The sequence below is a fragment of the Dendroctonus ponderosae genome, unplaced genomic scaffold, assembly GCF_020466585.1.
Source record: "Dendroctonus ponderosae isolate FM_Combo_2020 unplaced genomic scaffold, Dpon_F_20191213v2 Dpon_F_20191213_1, whole genome shotgun sequence".
NCBI lineage: Eukaryota > Metazoa > Arthropoda > Insecta > Coleoptera > Curculionidae > Dendroctonus > Dendroctonus ponderosae.
Window position 1 is genome coordinate 5761656 of NW_026017110.1, and position 21807 is coordinate 5783462.

Here is a 21807-nt window from a genome sequence, read left to right on the forward strand (position 1 = left end):
TAAAACTAACTTAGATTTATATTCAAAGGTTTATCTATATACGCATCAATTCGAGGTTATGACGACAATAAAGAACAATTTCTCGTTAACAATTCGGCATTTGAAAAAAAGAAAATCCGACATTTAACGAATCCTGTTGAATTTACCGTTTATCCTTTTCTATTTTATTGTCACTTTCTCTATTCCTCCATAGTTACCGGAGTTTTTAATAATTACGAAGCAACAGGATTTCACATAAAATATACCTTGAAATACATTGTTCTGATATAGTTTTTTGCAAATTTCTCAGTTTTTAATAACAATAAAAAAATTTTACTTAACTTTTAGTTCAAAGTGTTCAGAGTCGTCATCTAGTGGCCACACTCAGTTACCATTCTATTAGGAATGTTTTGTAGTTATCTGTGGTTCAGAATTAACCTCAAAACATGCTGAAAACCTCAAAGTGTTTTTGTTTATGTGAACATAAATTATTAATAATATATAGTTGCCTCTGAAGATATTTTATAATCATAGCGTTGTTTTCTCTATTCAGTCAATATGTCTTTGTTTCGTCAAAAAGTTATAAACTCCATTTTAACAGACCGATTTGGGCCTGTAGTAGCAAAAGTGGGCACTTTTCTGCTGCAAAATGAAACTAATCCTTTTCTGTTTATTAAAAGGGGCACCGACCTAACAGTCTCACTGGTAAGGAGTTTTTAACATTTTTTCTTTAGTTATTGAAATAGTCAATTTCAAACGATTGGTTATGGAAGCTGTTTTCGTTATTGTGGATGCAATTTGGTTTTCCAGGTGAAAGACTCATTGTGTATTTTAATTAAATATGGCCTAGTCACGTTCAAACCGAATAAAAATGAGAAATTGGCCAATTACTCTATCAACTCCGACAACGTGCTTCTTATGCTGAGGTATCCGAAATATTTGCACCATATCAAGAAGCTATTTGGGGATGAGTCCGAAATGATAATAGAAGAAATCTTGCAAAGAGGCAATAAATCACCTTGTCCATTTTCGCAAGAAACTTTATAATGCTTTCATAGGTTATTGGACCGGCTCAGAAGTAATCTTGAAAGTAAACCAAAGACGACCCCAGATCAAGTCTAGATCGCAGCCACTTTCCGATATAAAGGAGAACTTGTGCTGCTTGATTACAGCCAAATATCTTCAAAGAGTGCCTTATTCAGTCGAAGATGCGGCCGTTCCTAGCTTGATTATGTCCGAAGACTGCGCTTCTGACTTAAACAAGATTGATATCAAGCTCCTCATAAGCCACCAGAAGGACAAATCTGTACAACTATCAGGTTAGATTGCGCAAGGCCCCAAAACCACGTTCACAGTTGTTGTATTTTAGATCAAAATATTTACTGGACCGTTAATTTCGATAGGTTTCATCAGGATATGAGAGATGAAATCGTTGTAAAGGCTTTTACAAAGAAGTTTGGTGAAAATGCTGGCAGCATTATCAAGCAAGTGATGTGTGTTATTTTAAAACCAGCAAGGTGTTAATGGTTGTTTTCAGATTATTCCTGCGGCAAATGTATATAAGAACAAACCCATGGGCTGAAGTCTGTAATCCTGTCCCAGCCCTGGAAATTAAAGACATTTTGAAGAAACAGGCTAGTCAATCGTTGGCTTTGGCCTTCTTTGACCAGTACCTCAGCACAATGGGTATTAAATTTGTTATACAAGCTTCGTGAAGAAGTTAGCAGTGTTTTTTCTTTCAAGAACAAGACAACAGCAACTTGCTCAGAAAGGCTGGAGAAGCCAGTGGGGGTTCGTATCAGCTCTACTTAAAAGAAGCCTTTACTCAATTTACGTGGGAGTTGGTGGAACATATTGTCCTGGAAAAGCACGACTCGAAAGCTGCAAGGATATTTAGGTGGGTGGATTTATTTGGATGGACTCACACTGTGGGTGATTTGTGCACTTTTCAGATTGGTAAAATCGCAGCCCTATATCGAACCCGACCAAATCCAGCAGCTCGCCATGATACCGGCAAAAGAAGCGAAAAGGCTCTCCTATCGTTTATATGAGGATAAGTTTCTGCATATTCAAGTAAGCGACCAATTAAAAAATAACAGGCGCAGTCTGAGCATGTAGTTTTTCTAACAGGAATTAAAGAAGGCGAGTTCAAATAATGGTCCTGTGAAAAACTATACACTTTTCCATATACATTTGGAGAGTGTGGCTAGTATGCTGCTGGAAATGTGCTATAAAACGTTGTACAATCACATTAGTAGAAGGCACTTTGAAAAGCAACAAAGCAAGCGAATTATTGACAAAAAGCACAGGGTAGACACTATTCTGATGGGGATGCAAGCTCAGGGGGCTGCAGAAGAACAATTATCGGATGTAAGAAATTACTTAACACCAACTAATTCATTTTGTATTTGTATTTTTTTCTTTCGTGCCATTTGAATCAAGCATTAATTTTTTTAGATTGAAGAGTTGCTTACTCCCTCAGAGGAGGAAGTTCTTAAGAAAATAGACAGAGTGATGAAGAAACTGAATATAGTTGAGCTGGAAGTAGATGATACAATTTTCATGCTAAACATGTACTTAATTTATGTAAGTTAGTAGTTAAAAAATAAATATTTCTAAACAGCCTGTTTTTTTAAACCCTTATCTTTACTTACAGGGCGTTTAAAGTGAAAATCCCTAAAATCCTTTCGTTTCTTCAAAATAAAGAAACGTGATACGTTTTTTTATTGACCAGTATTTTTCTGCTAAGAGTATCCTGTTGAAAAATCTGACAATGACAATAAAGAAAATTAATACTACTCTCTAAGCTTTGCCCTTTGTCCTTTTCTTTCTTTTTTTTAATTTTACTTATTTTCTATTATTTTATTTTCTTATTTATTTTAGGAGCATGCGGTGTTCCAATCTAACATATTAGTTAACCAAACCCAAATCTGACTATCTTTTTCCATTAAAAACATTTTTTTCTCCCTTTTTCGAGTTTTAAAAAATTACTGTATGATGTAACACAAGTATCCGGCAAAACCCACACTACTTTCAATGTCAAAAATCCGTCATAAAGGCAAGTTTTTGACTGGTCTTTATCTATGTTTGACATTAGAGCAGTCACGTGACGCGATCGACATTGGGACAGCTTTGAGGCCACGAGGTTTTGGTTTCTCAAAAAACTTTTATTTGCCGGTTGTAAAACTGAAGTTTTGTGAAAAATTACGATGCCCTCGAGTAAATCGTTGCCGCCAAAAGAGAATGCCCTGTTTAAGCGAATATTGGTTAGTGCTAATCGGCTTAATAGCGACGCAAAGTCAAGACTGGAATTTACTGCAAAACTTCGAACCTTTCCCCATTTTGGGCCCCTTATTTTTCACACTTTGAGGAGCCTCAGGGCGCCAGTGTGGTCAAGTAACCGAAAGCCCTTTGGCTCATTGTTCAGAGTAGTACAATTCTATTTTTGTCTTTCCTGTTTGTCAAAGTATTTTTGTATATACACATACAGAGTCTTAGGGCCACTGTGTTCTACCATAACTTTTAAATGTTTTAGAAAAGCTACGAACAGAAACAATACAAGAATGGCCTTAAGTTTGCCAAGCAAATATTGTCAAATCCAAAGTTTCAGGAACATGGAGGTTAGTATGGATTTGTAGCCTCAATTAAGCCCAATTGGTCTTCCCGCAGGGTATCTCGCGTTATATGTTCTAAGCCCTGATAAATGTACTGTCTATTTTCTTATATAGATGCCCCTTTAATCCGTTAGACGCTGTATATTCATTTCCTGTAATTAACCCCTTCGCAGAAAACTTAAGGAAATCGTGAATCTGTTTTAGAAACCTTGGCGATGAAAGGCTTAACTCTAAACTGTCTGGGTCGTAAAGAAGAAGCTTATGAGCATGTGAGACGCGGTCTTAGAAACGACTTGAAATCGCATGTATGTTGGCATGTTTATGGACTCTTACAAAGGTAGATTGCAACAGATTTTTAAACCGAGGATTTGGCCTTTACATGCAATACATTTTTCTTGTTAGGTCGGATAAGAAATACGATGAAGCCATTAAATGTTACCGAAATGCACTTAAGTGGGATAAAAATAACATTCAAATTCTACGGGATCTGTCGTTGCTGCAGATTCAAATGCGCGACCTGGAAGGATACAGAGTAAATCTATAAGCTCGTTAATCCTCATTTCACTTAGTTTGGTTCTTTTAGGATACTAGGTATCAGCTACTTATGCTCAGACCAACACAACGCGCTTCCTGGATTGGGTACGCCATGTCTTTCCATCTGTTGGTAGATTATAAGAATGCCTTAAGTATACTGGATACTTTTTTGGACCAGCAGCAAGTGAGTTTGTTATTGTGTATTTTATGAGAATGGTTTAAATCGAAGGTCCTAAACCATCATCACTCTGTTTAGTGTTTTAAATAAAAAAAAACGTTCAAGGAAGGAAATTATAACCGGCGGAGTTATTTTGCATCTAGAAATTTAAAAGGCGTAAATTGGCGCTATAATCAATAAAAAAAATATTTAAATCTGCCAAGTCAAGTTAATATAATATAAGTAGCAGACGTTTGAGTTTTAAGTGATTCATCCGAACCAATTGGTTTGTTTCTGAAGGTGATGGCTCAACAGTGAACATCTCGATTTGTTGTAGCGTCTCAATAATTTCGACTACGAGCATAGTGAAGTTCTACTGTACCAAAACATGGTAATCCAAGAGTCTGGCGATCTGAAGCAGGCACTTAAACATCTCAAAACCTTCTCGTATCAAATCGTCGACAAGCTCACATATAAAGAGAATATCGGTGATTTGCATTTGCGGTTGGCCGATTGGAAGGAAGCAGAGGAAATCTATGAGGAACTGATTGACAGAAACCCGGAAAATACACTGTATTATAAGAAACTGATTGAGGCAAAGCGACTGACTTCGGAAAGTGATATTATTGACTTTTATGGAAAATATGCTGAAAAATTCCCTAGGTCGATGCCTCCAAAAAGGTATGTCGCTGATTTTGAGGCTGCTCGCATTGACTTATTTATACTCATTGTTTCAGATTACCTCTAAACTATGCAACCGGTGAACAGTTTAGGGTGCTGGTTGATCAATACATGAGAAAAGCCTTGACAAAGGGGGTGCCTCCATTGTTTGTTGATCTGAGGAGTTTGTACAAAGACGGCCAAAAAGTCCAGATTATCGAAGAATTAGTTTTAGGTAAATCTGTGATGTTTTACAACCAACTGGCATTCAATATCAATTTTTTTCTTCAGGATATGTCCAATCTTTGGAGAAAGGAAATAAATACAGTGAAACCGAGTCTTCGAATGGGCCCAAAGAGCCCGCTAGCGCCATTTTGTGGACTTACTATTTTCTAGCTCAACATTACGATTATTTGAATCAAACCGAGAAAGCCTTAGCATATATTGAGACTGCCATCGAACATACGCCCACTTTAATTGAACTATTTGTTACTAAAGGCCGGATTTATAAGGTAACACCCTCCAAAGGCTAGTTTTTTTGCGAAAGAAAATGTAAACAAATTCTGTCTTCAGCATGCTGGTGATCCGGTAGAAGCATATCTATGCCTTGATGAGGCTCAAGCTATGGACACGGCAGATAGATATATTAATTCTAAATGTGCCAAGTACATGTTACGAGCCAATTTGTTAAAAGAGGTAAGAATTGAAGATTTCATTAGCACAATTGAAGCTAGAGCTTGTTTATTGCTTCAGGCTGAAGAAACGTGCGCAAAATTCACAAGGGAGGGTGTCTCAGCCATGGAGAACTTGAACGAGATGCAGTGCATGTGGTTCCAGACGGAATGCGCTCTTGCCTATCAGAGATTAGGCAAATATGGAGAGTCGCTTAAGAAGTGCCACGAAATTGATCGGGTAAGCTGGTTTTTAATGACTGGTTTTTAGGGGTTTGTTGGGATGGGAAATCGGTGTGTCCTGAGCAACACATTTGGAAGAACCATAATGTTCTTAACGGCTTTAAATGAAAAATTTGTCAACTTCCTAATCCGTACACATTTTTCCTTTCAGCATTTCGCCGAAATAATTGAGGACCAGTTCGATTTCCACACCTACTGCCTGCGTAAAATGACTCTGCGCTCGTACATGGGTCTTTTGAGATTGGAAGACGTCCTCCGAGGCCATCCCTTCTATTTCAAGGCGGCTAAGTGCGCTATAGAGGTGTACATTCACTTGTTCGATTCGCCTCTGAAGGACGAGAATGCCGAACAAAAATTAAACACAGGTGAGTTAATACAAATCATCAATACTGTTAATTTATTGAGCGGCTTGTTGCGAATTTGTGTTGAAAAGGTTTATTGCTATTTCAATCATTTTTGGTTGAGTCGGCCTGTGCCGATCTATGCCGAAATGTTATCAATTTAGCGGCGGTGAAATACCTTAGAACAGAGCGTTTTTTGGGTAGTTTGCCTTTAAAGGTCCAAATATTTACACAATTCGAAACGACGTGCATCTCCGATGATTCAACGACACTATGTTTATAGAAGTATATATTAATCGTCGATATGTCATTTTATATACTATCTATGTACAACGTAACGTGCTTCTTCATGAGCAAAAATATTTGCAAGCTTGCAAAAAAAATGAAATTCAAATAAATAACAGATGCTTAGCTGCACTTCTAGAATCAGTTATTAATTACTCTACAATTCAGTTGATCACAGATCAATTTTAGTTCGGCACACATGAAACCCGTTCCACTTTGTGTCCGTGTTTCACTTTCACTTTCACTTTAATTCTTCGATTTTTCCTCTTGTTGCGGTTTGTCCCGCCTCACGCGCGCGTCCCGTTCGTAAAAATATTGCCCTGCTTGCCTCCTCCTTTCAGCCGCCTGCGGAGTGAGGAAGTAGAAATGCGCGCCCTCATCCCCAGGCAGTTGATAGTGAATGTACTGTTCTTTCTTTCCCCTGCTTGCAATGGGCGGAGGAGTGATTTCAATCGCTTTAATAATTTCCGGATTTGAGCCCGAGTCAACTTGCGGCCGATTGTCGATTGGTTCACTTAGAGGATTAATCGGAGGACGCGGTTGGGCGTAGTTTACATTTAAGTCACTATGCAGTGAAATGGGGGGGTTGTAGTTGCCCTGCCTATACCTGGCCGGTCTAGGGGAGGTAGGCCTAGTGACTAGAGGTAGGGGCGTGGTAGTGCTGGCCAACTTCCTACCAAATATCGTGAAATATTGCTTGGTATTCTCGTCGAAATAGCCTTCATCCGGCTTCGTATAGAAGCCTTGATAGACTGGATTGGGGGTGCTTTCGTAGGAGTATTCAGCAATGGGCCGGGAGGGGGTCACCTGGACCGCGTCAGGAGCTACAGTAGGCCGTTGCTGTGGAGGCAGGTACCTCAAGCCGCTTTGCCCATAGCCGGAAGGCCGCTGAACTTCCTGCAGATACTGGCTTTGAGGCTTCGAGGCTTGAGGCTCATTGCTGTAATAACCAGGCTCCTCCACATTCAACGGCTGGATTTGCTGGTAGTTTGGACGTTGAGTTTGGACAATCTCGATGGCCGGTTGGATTTGCACGCTATACTTGGGGATTGGCTTAAAACCATCCTCGTTACTATCCATTAACTGCGAGGGCTTGAAGGCTTTGCCTCCCGGTCGGTTGTAGTTCTGCGCCTCAAAGCTGTATTGGTACACTGGCTTGGAGGTTGGCCGGTAAAGGCTGTCAGGAGTTGTAAAATATTGCTGACTCAGTTGGTTCTGTAGGTTGGCAATGTGAATGCTAAACGTGGTCTGAGGTTTGGGCCTGGGCTGGCTTTGGGGGATATAGCGGAATTTAGGTTTCTCCCTCTCATAAGGCCTGCCAGTTAGGTAGATGTATTGAGGTTTAACGGAGGGAGCTTTGCTGGGTCTTCTCGGCGTTGAGTAAAACTGATTCCAGCTGTCGTAGGCGGGATTTGGTTTCGCTTGCGGCGCTTCAGTGGTAATGGCATTCAAGGCTGGATCAGTTTCCTCGTAGTAGTAGAAGTTCGATTGGGGTTTTCTGGTGGTTTTGGAGAATTGGGGGTTTTTGCCTGCAAATTTCGGAAAATTAGATGCTGACTCGGTTAGTTTTTTTCTGGGTGTACCTATAGAGAACTGCTCTGCTCCGGGAGTTACTGCGTTTAGCTCGAGGTCGTTTGCTGTCGCCTGGTACCGCAAGGGCACTTGGGTGGTGCTGATGACTTCATCGGTGAATTTGGTCTGTTCCCACTCCCGCTGCCTGTCGAACGTCGGTCTTTGATTGGCGATATTCTTGTAGTTGTACGGGTTCCTGTTGAAATGCTTGTTAGGGTTCCTACTGGGTTCCAACTGGTGGGGCGGCGCCACTTCGTTTGGCTCAGCGTACGCTTTGGACGTGACTGTTTCCGGTTTAATCGGCTTGAGGATGGTCACTGAAGGTTTCCTAGCCGGCAGATACGTTCTATTCAACCTATCAACATGCACCGGTAGAATGCTGATAACTTTGGGCTTTCCAGTGGTTGAAGTGGTCTGGGATGGTTTTGTGGGGTGTCGGGAATGAGGCTTCCTCGGCATGGAAACGCGAACAGTGACTTTGCTGTAGTTTTTAATCACGGAGACTCTGGTGGGCACAGTGGTGATTGGTCGGCTGGTGCTGATTTCGTTATTCAGTGGCGGCTCATTGGTGGTGGTGGTGGTGAAAGTGGGGCGTGTTTGTGGAGGTCTTCTTGTGCTTGGTTTTGGTGGTTCTTCGAGTGGGGCGAAAAACTTGGGGGGCGGTGGCAAAATTATGCCTGGTACCAGTGGACCGGGTGGTACCTGCAAACGATGAAATGGGTTTGAAAAGCGGGCTTTTCCGGCTGAATTTACACGGCAAATGAGTTTGTCGTATGTTAGGAAAAGTACCTTATCTAAGGGGTTAGTGGGTAAGTTGAAGATGTTTTGTTAGTGCTTCTTGAAGTCGGCCAATGAAAGTGCCCTTTAGAAAAACCTACAATTGAAATAGTTTAGTAGTGGAAGTAGACTTGATGGTATTTAGGGAAGAAGTGGATTGTTGTGAACGTCCGTACTGAGGGGCTTACCAAGCTGGTGTTATCCTTGGGGTAGTAGAAACTGTAGGGCGGTGGATAGTATATCGATGGGTCGTCCTCGTCCAGGATTGTGTCGTTCCCTAGACAGTCATTGAATAAAGCAAATGCCTATTTTGCTGAACAAGAAACGCTTCACATTCAGGAGATTTTAGTTACGGATGATTGTGGATGCGGTCAGATACATGACTTACCTAGGGGGGCTGGGAGTATGGCTGCCCCAGGAGGTAAATGCGCGAAAGAAGGCGGAAAGCTGCCGTTCAAAAGGGTGGGGGGGAACGGCATCCCCCCTGCGGGTTCCCCCGAGGCAGGAACTCGCAACGTAACTTGCCCGGAAGCAGGGTCGGTCTGATCGGAATTGGCAGGACCTGGAATGTTGTGTTAGTTCTCAATCGGCTACTTGCCCATTTTGCAAGCGTTTTACTTGAATTGTTTAGGTCGTTTGATTCCTAATTTTCTTTGGGTTTTTTACAAGTAGCCAATTAAAGCGGTGGTTTAATTAGACACACAATTCGCGGTGGTAAGTAATGATTTTTCGTTGAATGGTGTTAGTTTTGCGTACAAAACAGTGGGGTTTCCACCAATGTTTACCTGTTTCCGGGAAATATTCGCCCTGTGGAGGGATTTCGCCGTCCCAACCGGGCGGGGGCGGTAGGGCGTAGGCCGGCGTTTCTGCTGAAGCATTAAGCGTTCGCGAAGAGTTTGTGCCCAGGATTTGAAGGGGGCCGTCGTCGCTGAGCTGGACAGGAAAGGGCGGCGGAACCGCCGGATTTTTGGGGATTTTTACCTAGATTTTCATCCAATATTATCAACAATGAAAAAGTAAAACGACCAAATAAACCACCTGATGCAATGGGGCACTGTAGTCGTCAATAGGCTGCCAAATCTGACTAATATAGTCCTGTTTGCTATCGTCATGAGGCGGATATGCGCCCCCTTTTATAACTAGGAGATGGTTTTCCGCCAACCAAATGTCGTTTTTCGTCAGGCCCCCCAATGTTGCAATGTTGTCTTTTGGTACCTTCAGAATGATTTGGCATTGTTTACCGCGTAGGATTTTACAAAAGGGGTTTGCTCACTTCAGAGTTTGGGGCGTAGCTAATGATTCCTGGTCGCTTCGGTTGCTTTTTGAACAGTTCCTTCTGGATCAGTCCATACTTTCCATCGGCCACTTGTTGCGATAGGGTTTTTCGCTCGTCTGCGTTACCTCCTTTTTTGCCTTTTACATTTTCGCCAGCACTAAGGAAACAAACCGCAAATTCTATTTATATAAGGTGTTGCAATATTGGGCGAAGGAAAACTAATTGGCTTCTAATTTAATTGCGGTTCTTGTCCGGTTCCAACTGTTTTAATACCTGGCAGTGATAAGTTCAGAATCATCTGGATCCGAGTCCAGAATTCGAAGATGACCGCCAGCTAGTCGGTGCAATTGTCGCTGTTCGTGGTGTCTTGTGCGAGCCAGTGGCGTAGGCGATGGTAAGGCCAAAAGAAATGGCAAAAACAGCCATAATGGCAGCAGGACAACGTAAGGCCATCGATGCCTATGTGGCATCTGCAACAAATTAAATTCCGCTTTATGTGATTGTTTAGCTAATTTCTCTTAAAATCCTAACAGTCAGCTGTCGGCAAGAAGTAAACCATCTGAAAATAATGGCTTTCACACTTTATGTTGGTAGTCATAACATGGATGGCTTTAATTCACGTTGGATTTTTCTAGTGATGATATTCAAATGCTCAATTTATGTGGAGTATTTTAAAGATACGTATCTCCATGCCATAAAAAATGGCTCGATCACGTTTCTCGGACTCGAGCTCGTTCGGCTTAATTTATGGGGCATTTCACTTTCGGTTTCATTTTTTTTCCGACCAGGAGTATTTCTTGCAAATTGGGCTTATTTGCCTTTGCGGGCTGCGCTCTTTTGGTACTGTGACTTTCAATGCATATATTACTACACAATGTATAGGGAAAGGCAATTGAAACGCTCAAACATACGTTGAAGGAATATTTTAGCTAAATTTTGCACTGCGATGTGAAAAATCCACTTAATCTGATGCAGATGAGCAAAATGTCAATTTGTTCGAACAATTTAGGTTGTTGGGTTGGTTCTGAATGGAATGTTCGAAGGAGGGCCGTTGGATGGATTTTTTCCCTCGACTGTGACATATCAGAGCTTCGGTATTTAAAACAGCCTTGTCTTAATATCATCGCTTGATATTATTACATTGTAGGCAAGTTTGCAGCGTTTTGGTGGGAATTCGCTTAAAGAGTATCCGAACGGAATTACCAAAGTGTCGAAATAGTGAACTTAAGTTCAGAGGAAATTATAGTATTCAGAGCTGGTTTTGTTCTAGCCACAGGCTTTGAACGTGTAATTACTGTTCTAAGGTTACAACGGTTTTCAAAGATCTGTTGCTTCTGGTTGGATATCAAACCAGATCAAATATTCTTGTTGAACAATGCCAACTTTTTTCTCATCTAGTTGGAGATTTTCTCAGAGGAATAATAGAAATCCTATTGTGCAAAATCCCGCCAGATTATGAACTATTACTTGTCAACACTGATTTTAATTTAGTGTTAATTTCTTAATTACACGGTTCCAGTGAATTTTTCTTAGTCTCATTATTAAGAAAGATTCTCGACACAGATCTGAATAAATTAATTAAAGTGGTTTTTATTAGTGAGCGCTTTTCAACAGTTTCATTGGAAACATTGCAACAAACTGCATAACCACCAGCCTTGGTTCTTAGTTGCAAAGATCGATTTTTCTGCTCGTTTTGCGGCCGCGCCCGATGTTTAAAGGTTACAAGCGATTAAAACTATGGCAGGAAATTGCTATTACGGAACTATTTAGTCCTGTAGGCTGTTTTCCGAGCTCTAATGCTCAGTTCTGCCAAATATGCAATAATCAACAGGTCACCGTATAAGCCTCAAGTTAATCGCCCGTATCTTGACCGCAAGCCAAGAAAAAGGAAACAAATCGTTACGAGAGCATGATCTAGATAACAGTATTCAAATCAAGCGGCATAACAAGAGCTTTAGCACTTTTACTTTTTTATTTGCGCCTTTTTGATGTAAGTACCCGAATACTACTTTGATCGCAGTTGGATAACAGATGAATTCTGGCCGGTTTTCCTCGATGGCAGAATTTCAATGTCAACATTTCTTCACAAAAGGTCTTAATGTTCTTCACTTTATTCGGTGACATATTGCAGTCATTGCGGTTGCTGCTGCTGGTATGAGGAAACAGCGAAAATGTCGTTTCCTATGTTTGTGTACCGTTAAGATCTTTATAAAGCCGGTGGTTTTTTATGGGGATTTCAATCGGATCATAATTTATTTCAGGAGTTATTTCTTGAAATTAGTGCATCTGTTGACGCACTACATCGTATAATGTTTTGTTGGTTCTTTCATTTAACAGCGCAAATGCTTCAACTGGTTTGCGATCAATAATACATGACATTCTTTAGTCGAGATCATTGTTTTGCCATTATTTAACCACGCGTATTTGCTTAAAATAAAAACAGAGGTGCGCGTCTTCGACCCATTTCCATTAAGAACACCTTCATTTGGACAATGAGATTAATTTTAAGTGAAGGAAATTGGTTCTGATTAATTCAGTTGTCTGGGCAGCGGTTGTTGAAGTGCAATTTTTTAAAACTTAATGCTTCAAACCGATGCTCAGTGAAAATATACCAAAACTAGAAAAGTTCAAACATCGGTTATTGTCTAACAAGCGACGGACTTTACACAAACCATCGATATTTAGCAGCATTTTTTTTTCTTTCGAATATTGGCTTTCAAAACCGCGATATTTTTCTGAGATTTTGAAACAAACAAAGTTCCTAATATCTTAAACCGAATTAAGGTCTAGTTGAAAGGCTGCGAATGGACGGGTCTCAGCCTATTGTGCACCGCCGAAGAAAAATACGAAAATTACCCAATTTCAGCAATTTTAAGGCTGGGAACTGCGTTTAGATAGTGTCACGGTCTTGTTACCGCTCGAAATCAAGAAATGAAACAACCTGAAAGAAAAACAATCATTTCTTTGGTCGTCTTTGTCACACGCATTGTCCTGTCCAAGGACGTGGACGCAACTTTTATGCAAAAACAATGGGCGTACTGACGGGGCTAAAATTCGGCAATGTGTTTAGTAGACAATCTTAGTCCAAACAAGGTCAATTTGGTTCCCAAAAAAAATCTAAATCAATTAAGGTTGCAAACCTTAATAGCGTCTACCTATACAAATGTTTGCAGCTCGTTAAACTGAACTAAGCAAAATTAATATAATTAAAAGGTAATAATATGAAAAGGATTACCAAATTTTTATACAAATCCTCGGTTGTCATCCGGTTAAATAACATTAAACTCGATTAAATAATGTCCATAATCAGCACCTAATTGACTATTTCATTAGGAAGATTATTGTTAGTTGTTGGCAATTGATTGCAAGTTGTGCTTTTGCCATTGTGGTCAGGTTTTTGTTATTTAGCGCGGAACTGAAAACTCTTGATGGCAAATTTTTGCCAAATATTTAATGTCTTAGAACTCATATTAGCCGTGATTAAATAAAAGGAAAAGTTAAACTTGAGCTTGCACCAGCTGCTGTAAATAATGCCTGAACGCTCTGTTTGTCATTTTAATATCTGGCTAATTGTTAGATGCGTTTAAGCAGGCTAATTTGCTCTTGTAACATACCCACAGTCGTTTGTTCGGCAATTTCGAGGTTTGAGTGATTACAATAAAAACAGTTCGTGCATTATTTGAAAGGTGGTAAAAACCCAAAAATACCTTTAATGTTGCATCTACGAAATCCAAAGTGGAAAGTAACCCACTGGCTTTACCAGTCAGCTTCACTAAAACGCACTGTTATCACTGGGATGCAAGCATTTTTTCCATTATCACCAATTCTTCCAAGTTTCACTGCTTGAATGGACGAAGAATCTTTTCTAAAGGTGAAAACTTCCCATTGTGTTTTAGAAGAAATCGGAAATTTCTTGTAACATTTAAAAAAATAATTCGCGCGGTTTTTCCCGCTGCAGATTCCTAACTGAGCCGGGTACCACCATGAAGAAGTCGGCACCGCCAGCTTAGGCTCCAAGTGGGGACTTTCATTGTTTACAATTTAGTCGAAAGGTAATCAATCGAACTGGGCAAATGAATCGTTTAGAGAATGTTTTAATTGCATTTTTTCATCGTCTTCGATTCTCAAATTTCTGGTTCAAACCTTGAATTGGCTCGGGCTATGCGAAGGCCCTGTGTATTTTCGAATTTAACACTTTAATGTCAAACGAAATGCTCGGTTTACCAAGTAAATACTTTAGATTGGATGTTGGGCAACTGCTTATTAAAGCCGTATTGTTTTTTAATTTGATTAGCATTGTCAAGGTGCGTTTGATTTTACCTTTCAAAGGCAAGAACTCACCTCGAATGCCTAATAAATCATATCAACGACTTGTAATGTTAAAGTAATAATGGGCAAGGAAATACAAATAAAATAAATAAAAACGAAATGGAAGTTACATTTCTAGAGTAGTTTGAAACTGACTCGGATATGGAGCAAAAATCCACAATGTCTTAAGCCGATAATGATCGCTGATGTTCTCGCTGGCGTAAAATTTTCGGGCAGGTTTCCGTTTTAAATTACATTGAAGCTGCAATTGAGAAGATTAGGCTGACTAGAGTTGGTTCGTCTACAACTCGCGCTATTTTTGCATACACATTCGATGACTTTTTTCGTCTTTCCAATGACTGGAAGGCAGGAAATCGATTGAGCAGTGAATCCACGCCTTTCTTTTTAAAATCCACTAATTGTTTTCTATTAAAGGGTGATAATTACGTAAGGCGTGTCGGTTTTAAGGTGTAACTCAGTTAGATGACACCATCCAAGGATTCCGGATTCGATCGTCACAAAGACGGGCGCAGTCAGCTTTACAAAAGTGAATCAACTTATTTTTTTCAAAGACGTTTCAGTACATGTAATCACTTGTGATCTCCACCTGAATTCTTTGGTTTTTCTCAACCGATTTTATAGGCTTTTCAACCTTCAAAGTCCGGATTTTAGATCGATTAAGAGGAGTTTCATTCATGTGGGTCGATCTGTTGATTGACATCACTTCATCTAAGAATGCAGAATAAAGTTACAATTTTATTTGCAACTGATGTTCATAAATTTGATTTTGTTGCCGAAAATTTGGACACTCCGTAGATGGAAAACTGGGCGATTTCCAATATAAAATAGGGTGTTTTCACTTTTTTTTTAATGTTGATAAATAGAAAGTAGTTATGGCAAACATTATACTGATATAATTTTTTTTGCAAAAAAAGTCTCCATTATAGTTTTAAAGCGAATTTAAATTCAAATCAGATATTTTCCGCTAAAAACGCCCAATCCGTATCGTCGGTTGCCTATCCCGATTGTGACGTAGCAGGTCATATCAACAAAGTGTCTCGTGTTTATTTTGTTGTTTTCGCAGCTTTGTTTTATTATTTACGTTATTGTGATTATCATTATTTTATTGATTGTTATTATTATCTTGCATAATGGAAAACGGTGACATGTATGGATCACAAAATAAGTGGTGTTTTGTGCCAGGATGCAAGAATACCTCAATAAGTGCTCCAAACAAACTCTTTCTAACCGTTCCTCATGATTATGCATGTAAAGTTTTATGGTTGAAAGCAGCTAGACGTGATGTTCCTAAATCAAAATCAATGTTTTTTTGTTCGCGAGGATCATTAGAATATGCCTTCGATCGTACTTTGTGTTCTGGGCAAATTCTCCCTTGTACAGTGCACAAAGAACCCTCGCGTTTCAATTCCACATATCCGCTATCACCATATTGTTCTCGTGATGCCCAAAATACAAATTAAATGTCGTAATGATTAAAAATCGCTACGCCGCTCGCGATGCCCAAAATAAAAAAAGTGAAATTCTATATATTATTTACCTAATTTAAACCAATACAGATAGATTAGTATATTAAGGAGAGAATAACTAATAATTAGTTTACGGATTTTTACTTACGCTGCTGCTTTGACACCTTTGAATTCGGCTGAATTAAAACGTTCGTCGTTTTTTAAATATTCGGTACCTATAAAAATATGTACACATGGTAAATTGTTTGTTGACGCTTTAAGGAATCCTTCTGAAGCGATTTTTTAGTTTAACACAAACTATAAATTATTTAAATCCACAAAATAATTAATCAAACGCAACCACACAACTAAACACTACGCACAGAACGTAAACAATTGGCCATTTATATGACCAGAGACGTCACAACCAATAGGATTGCGTTTTAGAGATTCATGAATAATTAGAATTTTAGCTGAATTTGTTTATTAAATATTTAACAAAATAGCAATAGATAGATAGTATAAACTTATTTGATCTTTCATATAAATAAATTACCATAGATTAATGTTCAGTTTGTAGGAATTTTTGATACAATGCTAACAGTTCGACAGGCGCTATACACTATCTATCGCTTATTTTTGCAAAAATTTACATTTTCACCTAAACACGCCTCTATTTTACCAACCGCAGACGCAGCTAAACAAATTTGTCAAAAACATTATTTTTACACCGCAATCAACCAAACTATTTTTGTATTTAATAAATATTCCTAATTTCATCTTGCACATGCTTGAACCTTGCACTACAAGCACATGTTGTCTTGCCAATGGAAACACCTTTAACAGAGTATCAGAGAAACATATAAAATCAAATTATATGCAATTTTATTCGAAAATATGCGGAAAAGGTTGAAACAAACCTGAATTTGAATAATTAATATTCCACTGCTTTGGAGCCGGTATTTCAGCAATTTTTTGATTGCGCTGTACGTTTGCCTTTGAATGGTATGCTCACACTAAACTTAGTGAAATGAGCAAATTAATCCTAATGATTTATTGTCTCGTCCAGCCACACATCATTAATATTTTTTATTAATTTCTCTCTGCGTAAGTGGTCTAGTTTCCAACAAATCATGCGGTCGCCGAGTCAAGGTGAGTTTAGCGTAATTAATAGTGTGTTTTTATCCTTGACTGTCTTGAAATTAGCTAAATTCACTGCGGCAACGTTTAAAGTGCACAAAAGCGATAGTTATTTGCAATTGTTGCCTATAATAATCAAACAACCGCCGGTGGATGGGATTTTCTAGTGCAAAGCACTACTCGCCAACAGACTGGCAAAAAATAATATTCCTTAAAACCAGTCTGAGAAATCGTTTACTATCGTGCGACCGGCCTCGCTTAATTAACGCAAAATCGCCCATAATAATGCAATTTAGAATATTTAGTGCTGTTTGAATATAAAAAATTGCTCTATTGTCTGCGGTTGGCTCCCACGAATCAGACTGAAGACGGTTCAGACGAGTTATTGATATCGTTCAGAGAAAAATCAGGCATATTCTATTCCACAGAATACAATTGTTTATTTAGTATGAATTTGCATGCTTTAGTGGTTTTAGTTGGAATTTTTAGATGCATCCATCAGTTCAAGTGTGTGCATTTTTTTGCTCGTCTACTCCTCAAGTTTCCCTTGATAATGCAGATTAGAAATTTTTCGCTGCGTCTAGTGTTTCTTCTTTCACTTCTGTGACTGGTCTATTTTGTTCTCAATTTTCAAATGTCTGTTATGGTTTTCCTCATTTTCCCCCTGTGTTCCTTCTATAATCACAAATATTTTTGCGTGTCTTGTCACTCCCACATTTTCCAAACTTTTTTCCTCCTTTCATTTCGTTAATCGGTACTTTTGCGAATCTTTCACACTTCAAAGGAATTGAAAGAAATTTTAAAAAGGTGTTCTTTATAACTTTACCTTTTTTTAAAACTAATTGACCAAATACATGGCTGAGTCAATTCATGCTTTTTTGCTGCGTAAAATAGGCATCATTTTCATTCACTGATCAGGAAGTACCTGAAAATAATCCAGGTCTGTTTCCGGACGAATTCTTTTTTTCTTCTTCGTAATCTTAACATCAGTAATTACATCTTAATAAGGAAAAGCTGCGATTCCACCAGTAGCTTAAACGCCTGTGCCGTTATTCGGTTGCTTGCTAGTGCAGCTTTCTTTCCACAATTGCTGGTTTCAGATATGGTATTAGCATTTTCATTTTAATTAGATACTCATTGGGAAAATTGGCTTTGCGGTTATTCATTCAGCTTTGAAATCGCAATCTTTCTCAATATTGAAACACCAGAACATTCTTGCACCAATTCTGATCAGGTGTTTAAGCGATTTCGACCGCGTGACCTTTAAGGGGCGTGGTGGATTCGTGCCCCCGTGACACTTCTTAGTCGTTCTTAGGCCCCATTGTAGTTCTAATAGAAAGGAAAGACCACGACCAAGTGCCACTAGAAGGTTTCTATTGTCTAGCTAATATAGAATCAATATCAACAGTTCCTTTCATCTTACAAGGCGATTGATTCATGCTCTAAGCGCTTGGTATACAGGAAAATCCTGCAGAAAGTTACTAAACCGTATTCACCTCATGCCCCGTATAAGTCTTACCTCGACCGTATCTTAGCCCATTTACTTTCGAACATATGAGGCAATAAAACCGATATTAGCCGGCAGTTAATATTGCAAAAATGACATATAACAATAACAAAATTATATCACAAATACAGTAAAGAAATCTAATTAAGCTAGACAATGGATGCAATTCTTTAAACGCATGGTGTACAATGTATGGCTATTTTTGTTAATTATTTCCCTGTAAGTGGAGAATGTGTGTCCATTAACTTTTTTAGTTGCCGTTAATTTTAAGGTCTAACTATTGAAATAATTAGCAAAAAGACGATTTAGTAGACGGAGTAACTTAGACTTAATTAAACGACAGAGAAGAAAACTTTCTTCTTCAAAAAAACTTCCAATGGTTTTCCATTTGTTTCATTCTAAGATACAAATCCAACGAAGCAAACCAGCAAAAGAAAATAGCTAAAAGTAAATTAACTGATTAAAAAGTTAGGCAATTTTGGTAGGAAGTGTCTCAAGGACTGACCGATCGATTATTTTATAAAAGTATAATAAATTTCCTATAATTATAACTGTCTGAAATGCCATTTTTCGTTGCACCACTGGTAGGTGGCAGAGTTAATTACTATCATTAGGCAAAATCGAATAAACGGGCGTAAAAGGCGATGACGAAGCTTGAAACGAAAGGTCCCATTCTTCTGTTATGGAGGTTTCGACGAGGATGAAGGTACTTTGAGCCCACAACCATTCAATAACCAAATTGGCCATCTGGATATTTACTCAACTATCGTGCGACCTTTTTTATGGGGCCACAGTGTATGAACTATGCAACAATTCAGCATGATGTCTTTTACCACGTGGACAGCTTTTCCGCAATCGAATTGAACTAATTTAAATACAATCGAATAAAAATTATTCAAATTAATCAGTTGATAAATATTTAGCGCTAAGCACCCATGTTTACATAAGAATGTGGGATAAGTATTGGTAATTGTATGTACCAATATCGGCCAACATTCCCAGCTATAAATATTACATCCTTTACGTACTGCAACTATCCAAGGTATTTTGGACTACAATGTTTCAATCCTGAATAATTTTACTGTATAATGCATGTAAAAACGCAGGAAAAGTACAAGCTCTGGGTGTAGGTTTTTTATTGTTTTAATTTGTCTTCCACGTTTGATTTTTTACGTTCTCTTCATCATTAGTAGGAATCTTATCAGGAATTGTTTTTAGCTATTTTGACTAGAAAACGCCGCTTAATGACACAAACTATTTTGTTTGGGTTTTTCTCACCAGCTTTTTTTTATAGTAATTTCAAAATGTGGATGCTAATTTACGACTACTTTTCAGTAGAAAACACAAAACTTTTAGCAGCAGGCGTCTTGTTTTCAGGTCTTCAACAATTAATATTTTTTCAACGTGTTCGTTTCATGGGTTTTCAATTATCTTTGAACCAACAAATCAGCATTGTGAACTGGATTTTACAGTATATTTTAGCGTTTTTCACCCGATTTTTAGAATTCGCTTTTGTTGAGATTTTTATTCTAAATTTATCCGATGTTTTGATTGATTTCAGCTTGATGTCTTTCGCATACATTTACCTACCTTAATAGAAATTTCATAAACAATTTGAACCTACATTATTTATAAAACAAACTTATATTAAACTAACTTAAATAATCCACTTTTAATTCATAGAAAATGTGTTGGCTCTTCACTTTTTGGCTTTCTGGCCGATCTTTTAAGTTTTATCTTTCAGGACGTTCTTTCTCTTTTGCATTTCAACCTCTCAATTGAGCCTTTGATTTCAACATTTCACCTTCCATGTGGTAGGAGTTTGGTCCCACTCAATTGAAGCTTTTCTCCTTTCAGTCTACAGCTAAAAACTTGACCGTCATAAAACCTACTTCTTCCTCTTTGTGCGCACGTAAACGGTCAGTTTGGCCATGTTTGGCCGCGGTAATTAACTGGATAATGCAGCTGTCTTGAACATTATATAGAAATTTGTAGTTTCACCACTTTTACATAGGAAAAATGGCCTAACAGCCGACGAAGAGATGCAAAAGAAGCAAACGAAGGCGGATCGCGATTTCAAGAACGCGGAATAATGCTCGAAGAGGAATTTGAAAATAAATATATAGATCACTCCTCATGGCACAAATGGGAATAGTTCAAGGCAAAGAGCCGAAGGGATTATTAACCATGGCCTTGATTTTGTTGCGTGTGTGCACTAGTAGATAAAAATCTTGCATATCACATGTGCTTTAGTTCGTATTGTGGTCGGGCTTGGAATGCTATTTAATCGCAAATCATAATGCAATATGTCTATATTAGAAGGTATCAACACTCGCTGTTGGAAACTGATTTAGATCTGCTCCCATTTTTCTTTAAGGGAAGGAATTGCATAAATGCTACAAGTTACGTCTTAATTTGAATAGACTACTCACGCCCGAGTAAAATCGATGTTTTGTAGATCAAGAAACCGGTCCTAAATGTAGCAACATTTTTAAAAGGTTCTGACTATTTATATCTAGAACTAATAAATGTAATTTTTGTGCAAATTTTTCTCTCTTATCTTCATATTTGCATGTTTCTTGGCGCATAAATTCATGCAAAAGCTTATCCTCAGCAGTCAGAAAGGCAATAAAATACGTTTTTAACGCCCGTTTAAGTTACACGATCCAACTGGTAAAAAGTAGCCCAAGGATAAAGTTGAGCGGTCGTTGTGGGTGACGTGCATTCATGCAACCGCATACCCATTAAAGATGCTGATAGAAACACCTCCGTTAGCTCTATGTGGAAATTGTCAGTCTCAGCGCCCAAAACACCAGCAAACCCCGTTAAAATCATCGTTTGTCCCTGAGTGGCTGCATTTAATGGAATTAATCTTCGAGATTGCACGCAAATTGAAAGTGATGGTCGCGGCACGATCTTCACAAGCGCCGTCTTCATCTACATCGGTAGACGACCGGTACTAACCTTTGAAGAAGGTTTCAAGTTCATGCCCGAGCAGCATTCGGAAGATTGATTGGAATTTGCTGGAGAATCGTGAGGAAGATGAGCCCCTTTATGCCATAGTGGGAAAAACTATTGTTGCTTAATGTTAATCGGTTAAAAAATACAATTAATAGTCTTTGTTAAAAGAGGAAAAATATTAGCTAGTTGGCATTGGTTTTTGGTGATACCTACTATGGGGAATGAAGGGTTTGTGGTGTTTTTTCCTGCGACCCTGCCCATGGAAGTGCTAATGCCAAAGTTAATGGACGTTGTGGGAAGAGAGTGATATTTGTTC

General features: G+C 38.7%; 3 protein-coding genes across 5 annotated transcripts in view; 2 read left to right on the forward strand and 1 right to left on the reverse strand.

Annotated features, from left to right (window-relative positions):
• The first annotated feature begins 379 nt into the window (after nt 1–379).
• LOC109546704 (DNA-directed RNA polymerase III subunit RPC3) lies at nt 380–2601 on the forward strand. Its single transcript, XM_019917777.2, has 9 exons — nt 380–684; nt 790–985; nt 1038–1298; nt 1349–1463; nt 1517–1665; nt 1723–1876; nt 1932–2052; nt 2110–2349; nt 2437–2601. Exons 1-9 carry the CDS (start codon nt 538–540, stop codon nt 2572–2574), a joined length of 1521 nt encoding a protein of 506 aa, XP_019773336.2. The 5' UTR covers nt 380–537; the 3' UTR covers nt 2575–2601.
• Nucleotides 2602–3070: 469 nt separating this feature from the next.
• The window catches only part of LOC109537944 (N-alpha-acetyltransferase 15, NatA auxiliary subunit), a 40801-nt gene continuing 22064 nt past the window's right edge, over nt 3071–21807 (forward strand). Inside the window, exons 1-11 of the mRNA XM_048662661.1 lie at nt 3071–3245; nt 3515–3599; nt 3798–3930; nt 3996–4125; nt 4177–4311; nt 4622–4965; nt 5022–5179; nt 5236–5456; nt 5518–5640; nt 5698–5856; nt 6010–6223. Coding sequence (XP_048518618.1) covers nt 3189–3245; nt 3515–3599; nt 3798–3930; nt 3996–4125; nt 4177–4311; nt 4622–4965; nt 5022–5179; nt 5236–5456; nt 5518–5640; nt 5698–5856; nt 6010–6223 — 1759 coding nt within the window. The 5' untranslated portion in view covers nt 3071–3188. The remainder of the gene's footprint in view (nt 3246–3514; nt 3600–3797; nt 3931–3995; nt 4126–4176; nt 4312–4621; nt 4966–5021; nt 5180–5235; nt 5457–5517; nt 5641–5697; nt 5857–6009; nt 6224–21807) is intronic.
• LOC109546693 (proline-rich extensin-like protein EPR1) lies at nt 6474–16084 on the reverse strand. Of its 3 annotated transcripts, none has more exons than XM_048662654.1 (9): nt 16053–16084; nt 10383–10579; nt 10107–10266; nt 9872–10048; nt 9619–9814; nt 9222–9395; nt 9022–9110; nt 8068–8758; nt 6474–8013 (listed from the first exon to the last, which is right to left on the reverse strand). In XM_048662654.1, exons 2-9 carry the CDS (start codon nt 10577–10579, stop codon nt 6731–6733), a joined length of 2967 nt encoding a protein of 988 aa, XP_048518611.1. In that variant the 5' UTR covers nt 16053–16084; the 3' UTR covers nt 6474–6730. The 3 variants fall into 3 exon arrangements, with proteins under 3 accessions (XP_048518611.1, XP_048518608.1, XP_048518613.1); XM_048662651.1 differs by lacking the exon at nt 16053–16084 and adding an exon at nt 13817–14103; XM_048662656.1 differs by lacking the exons at nt 9222–9395; nt 16053–16084 and adding an exon at nt 13817–14103.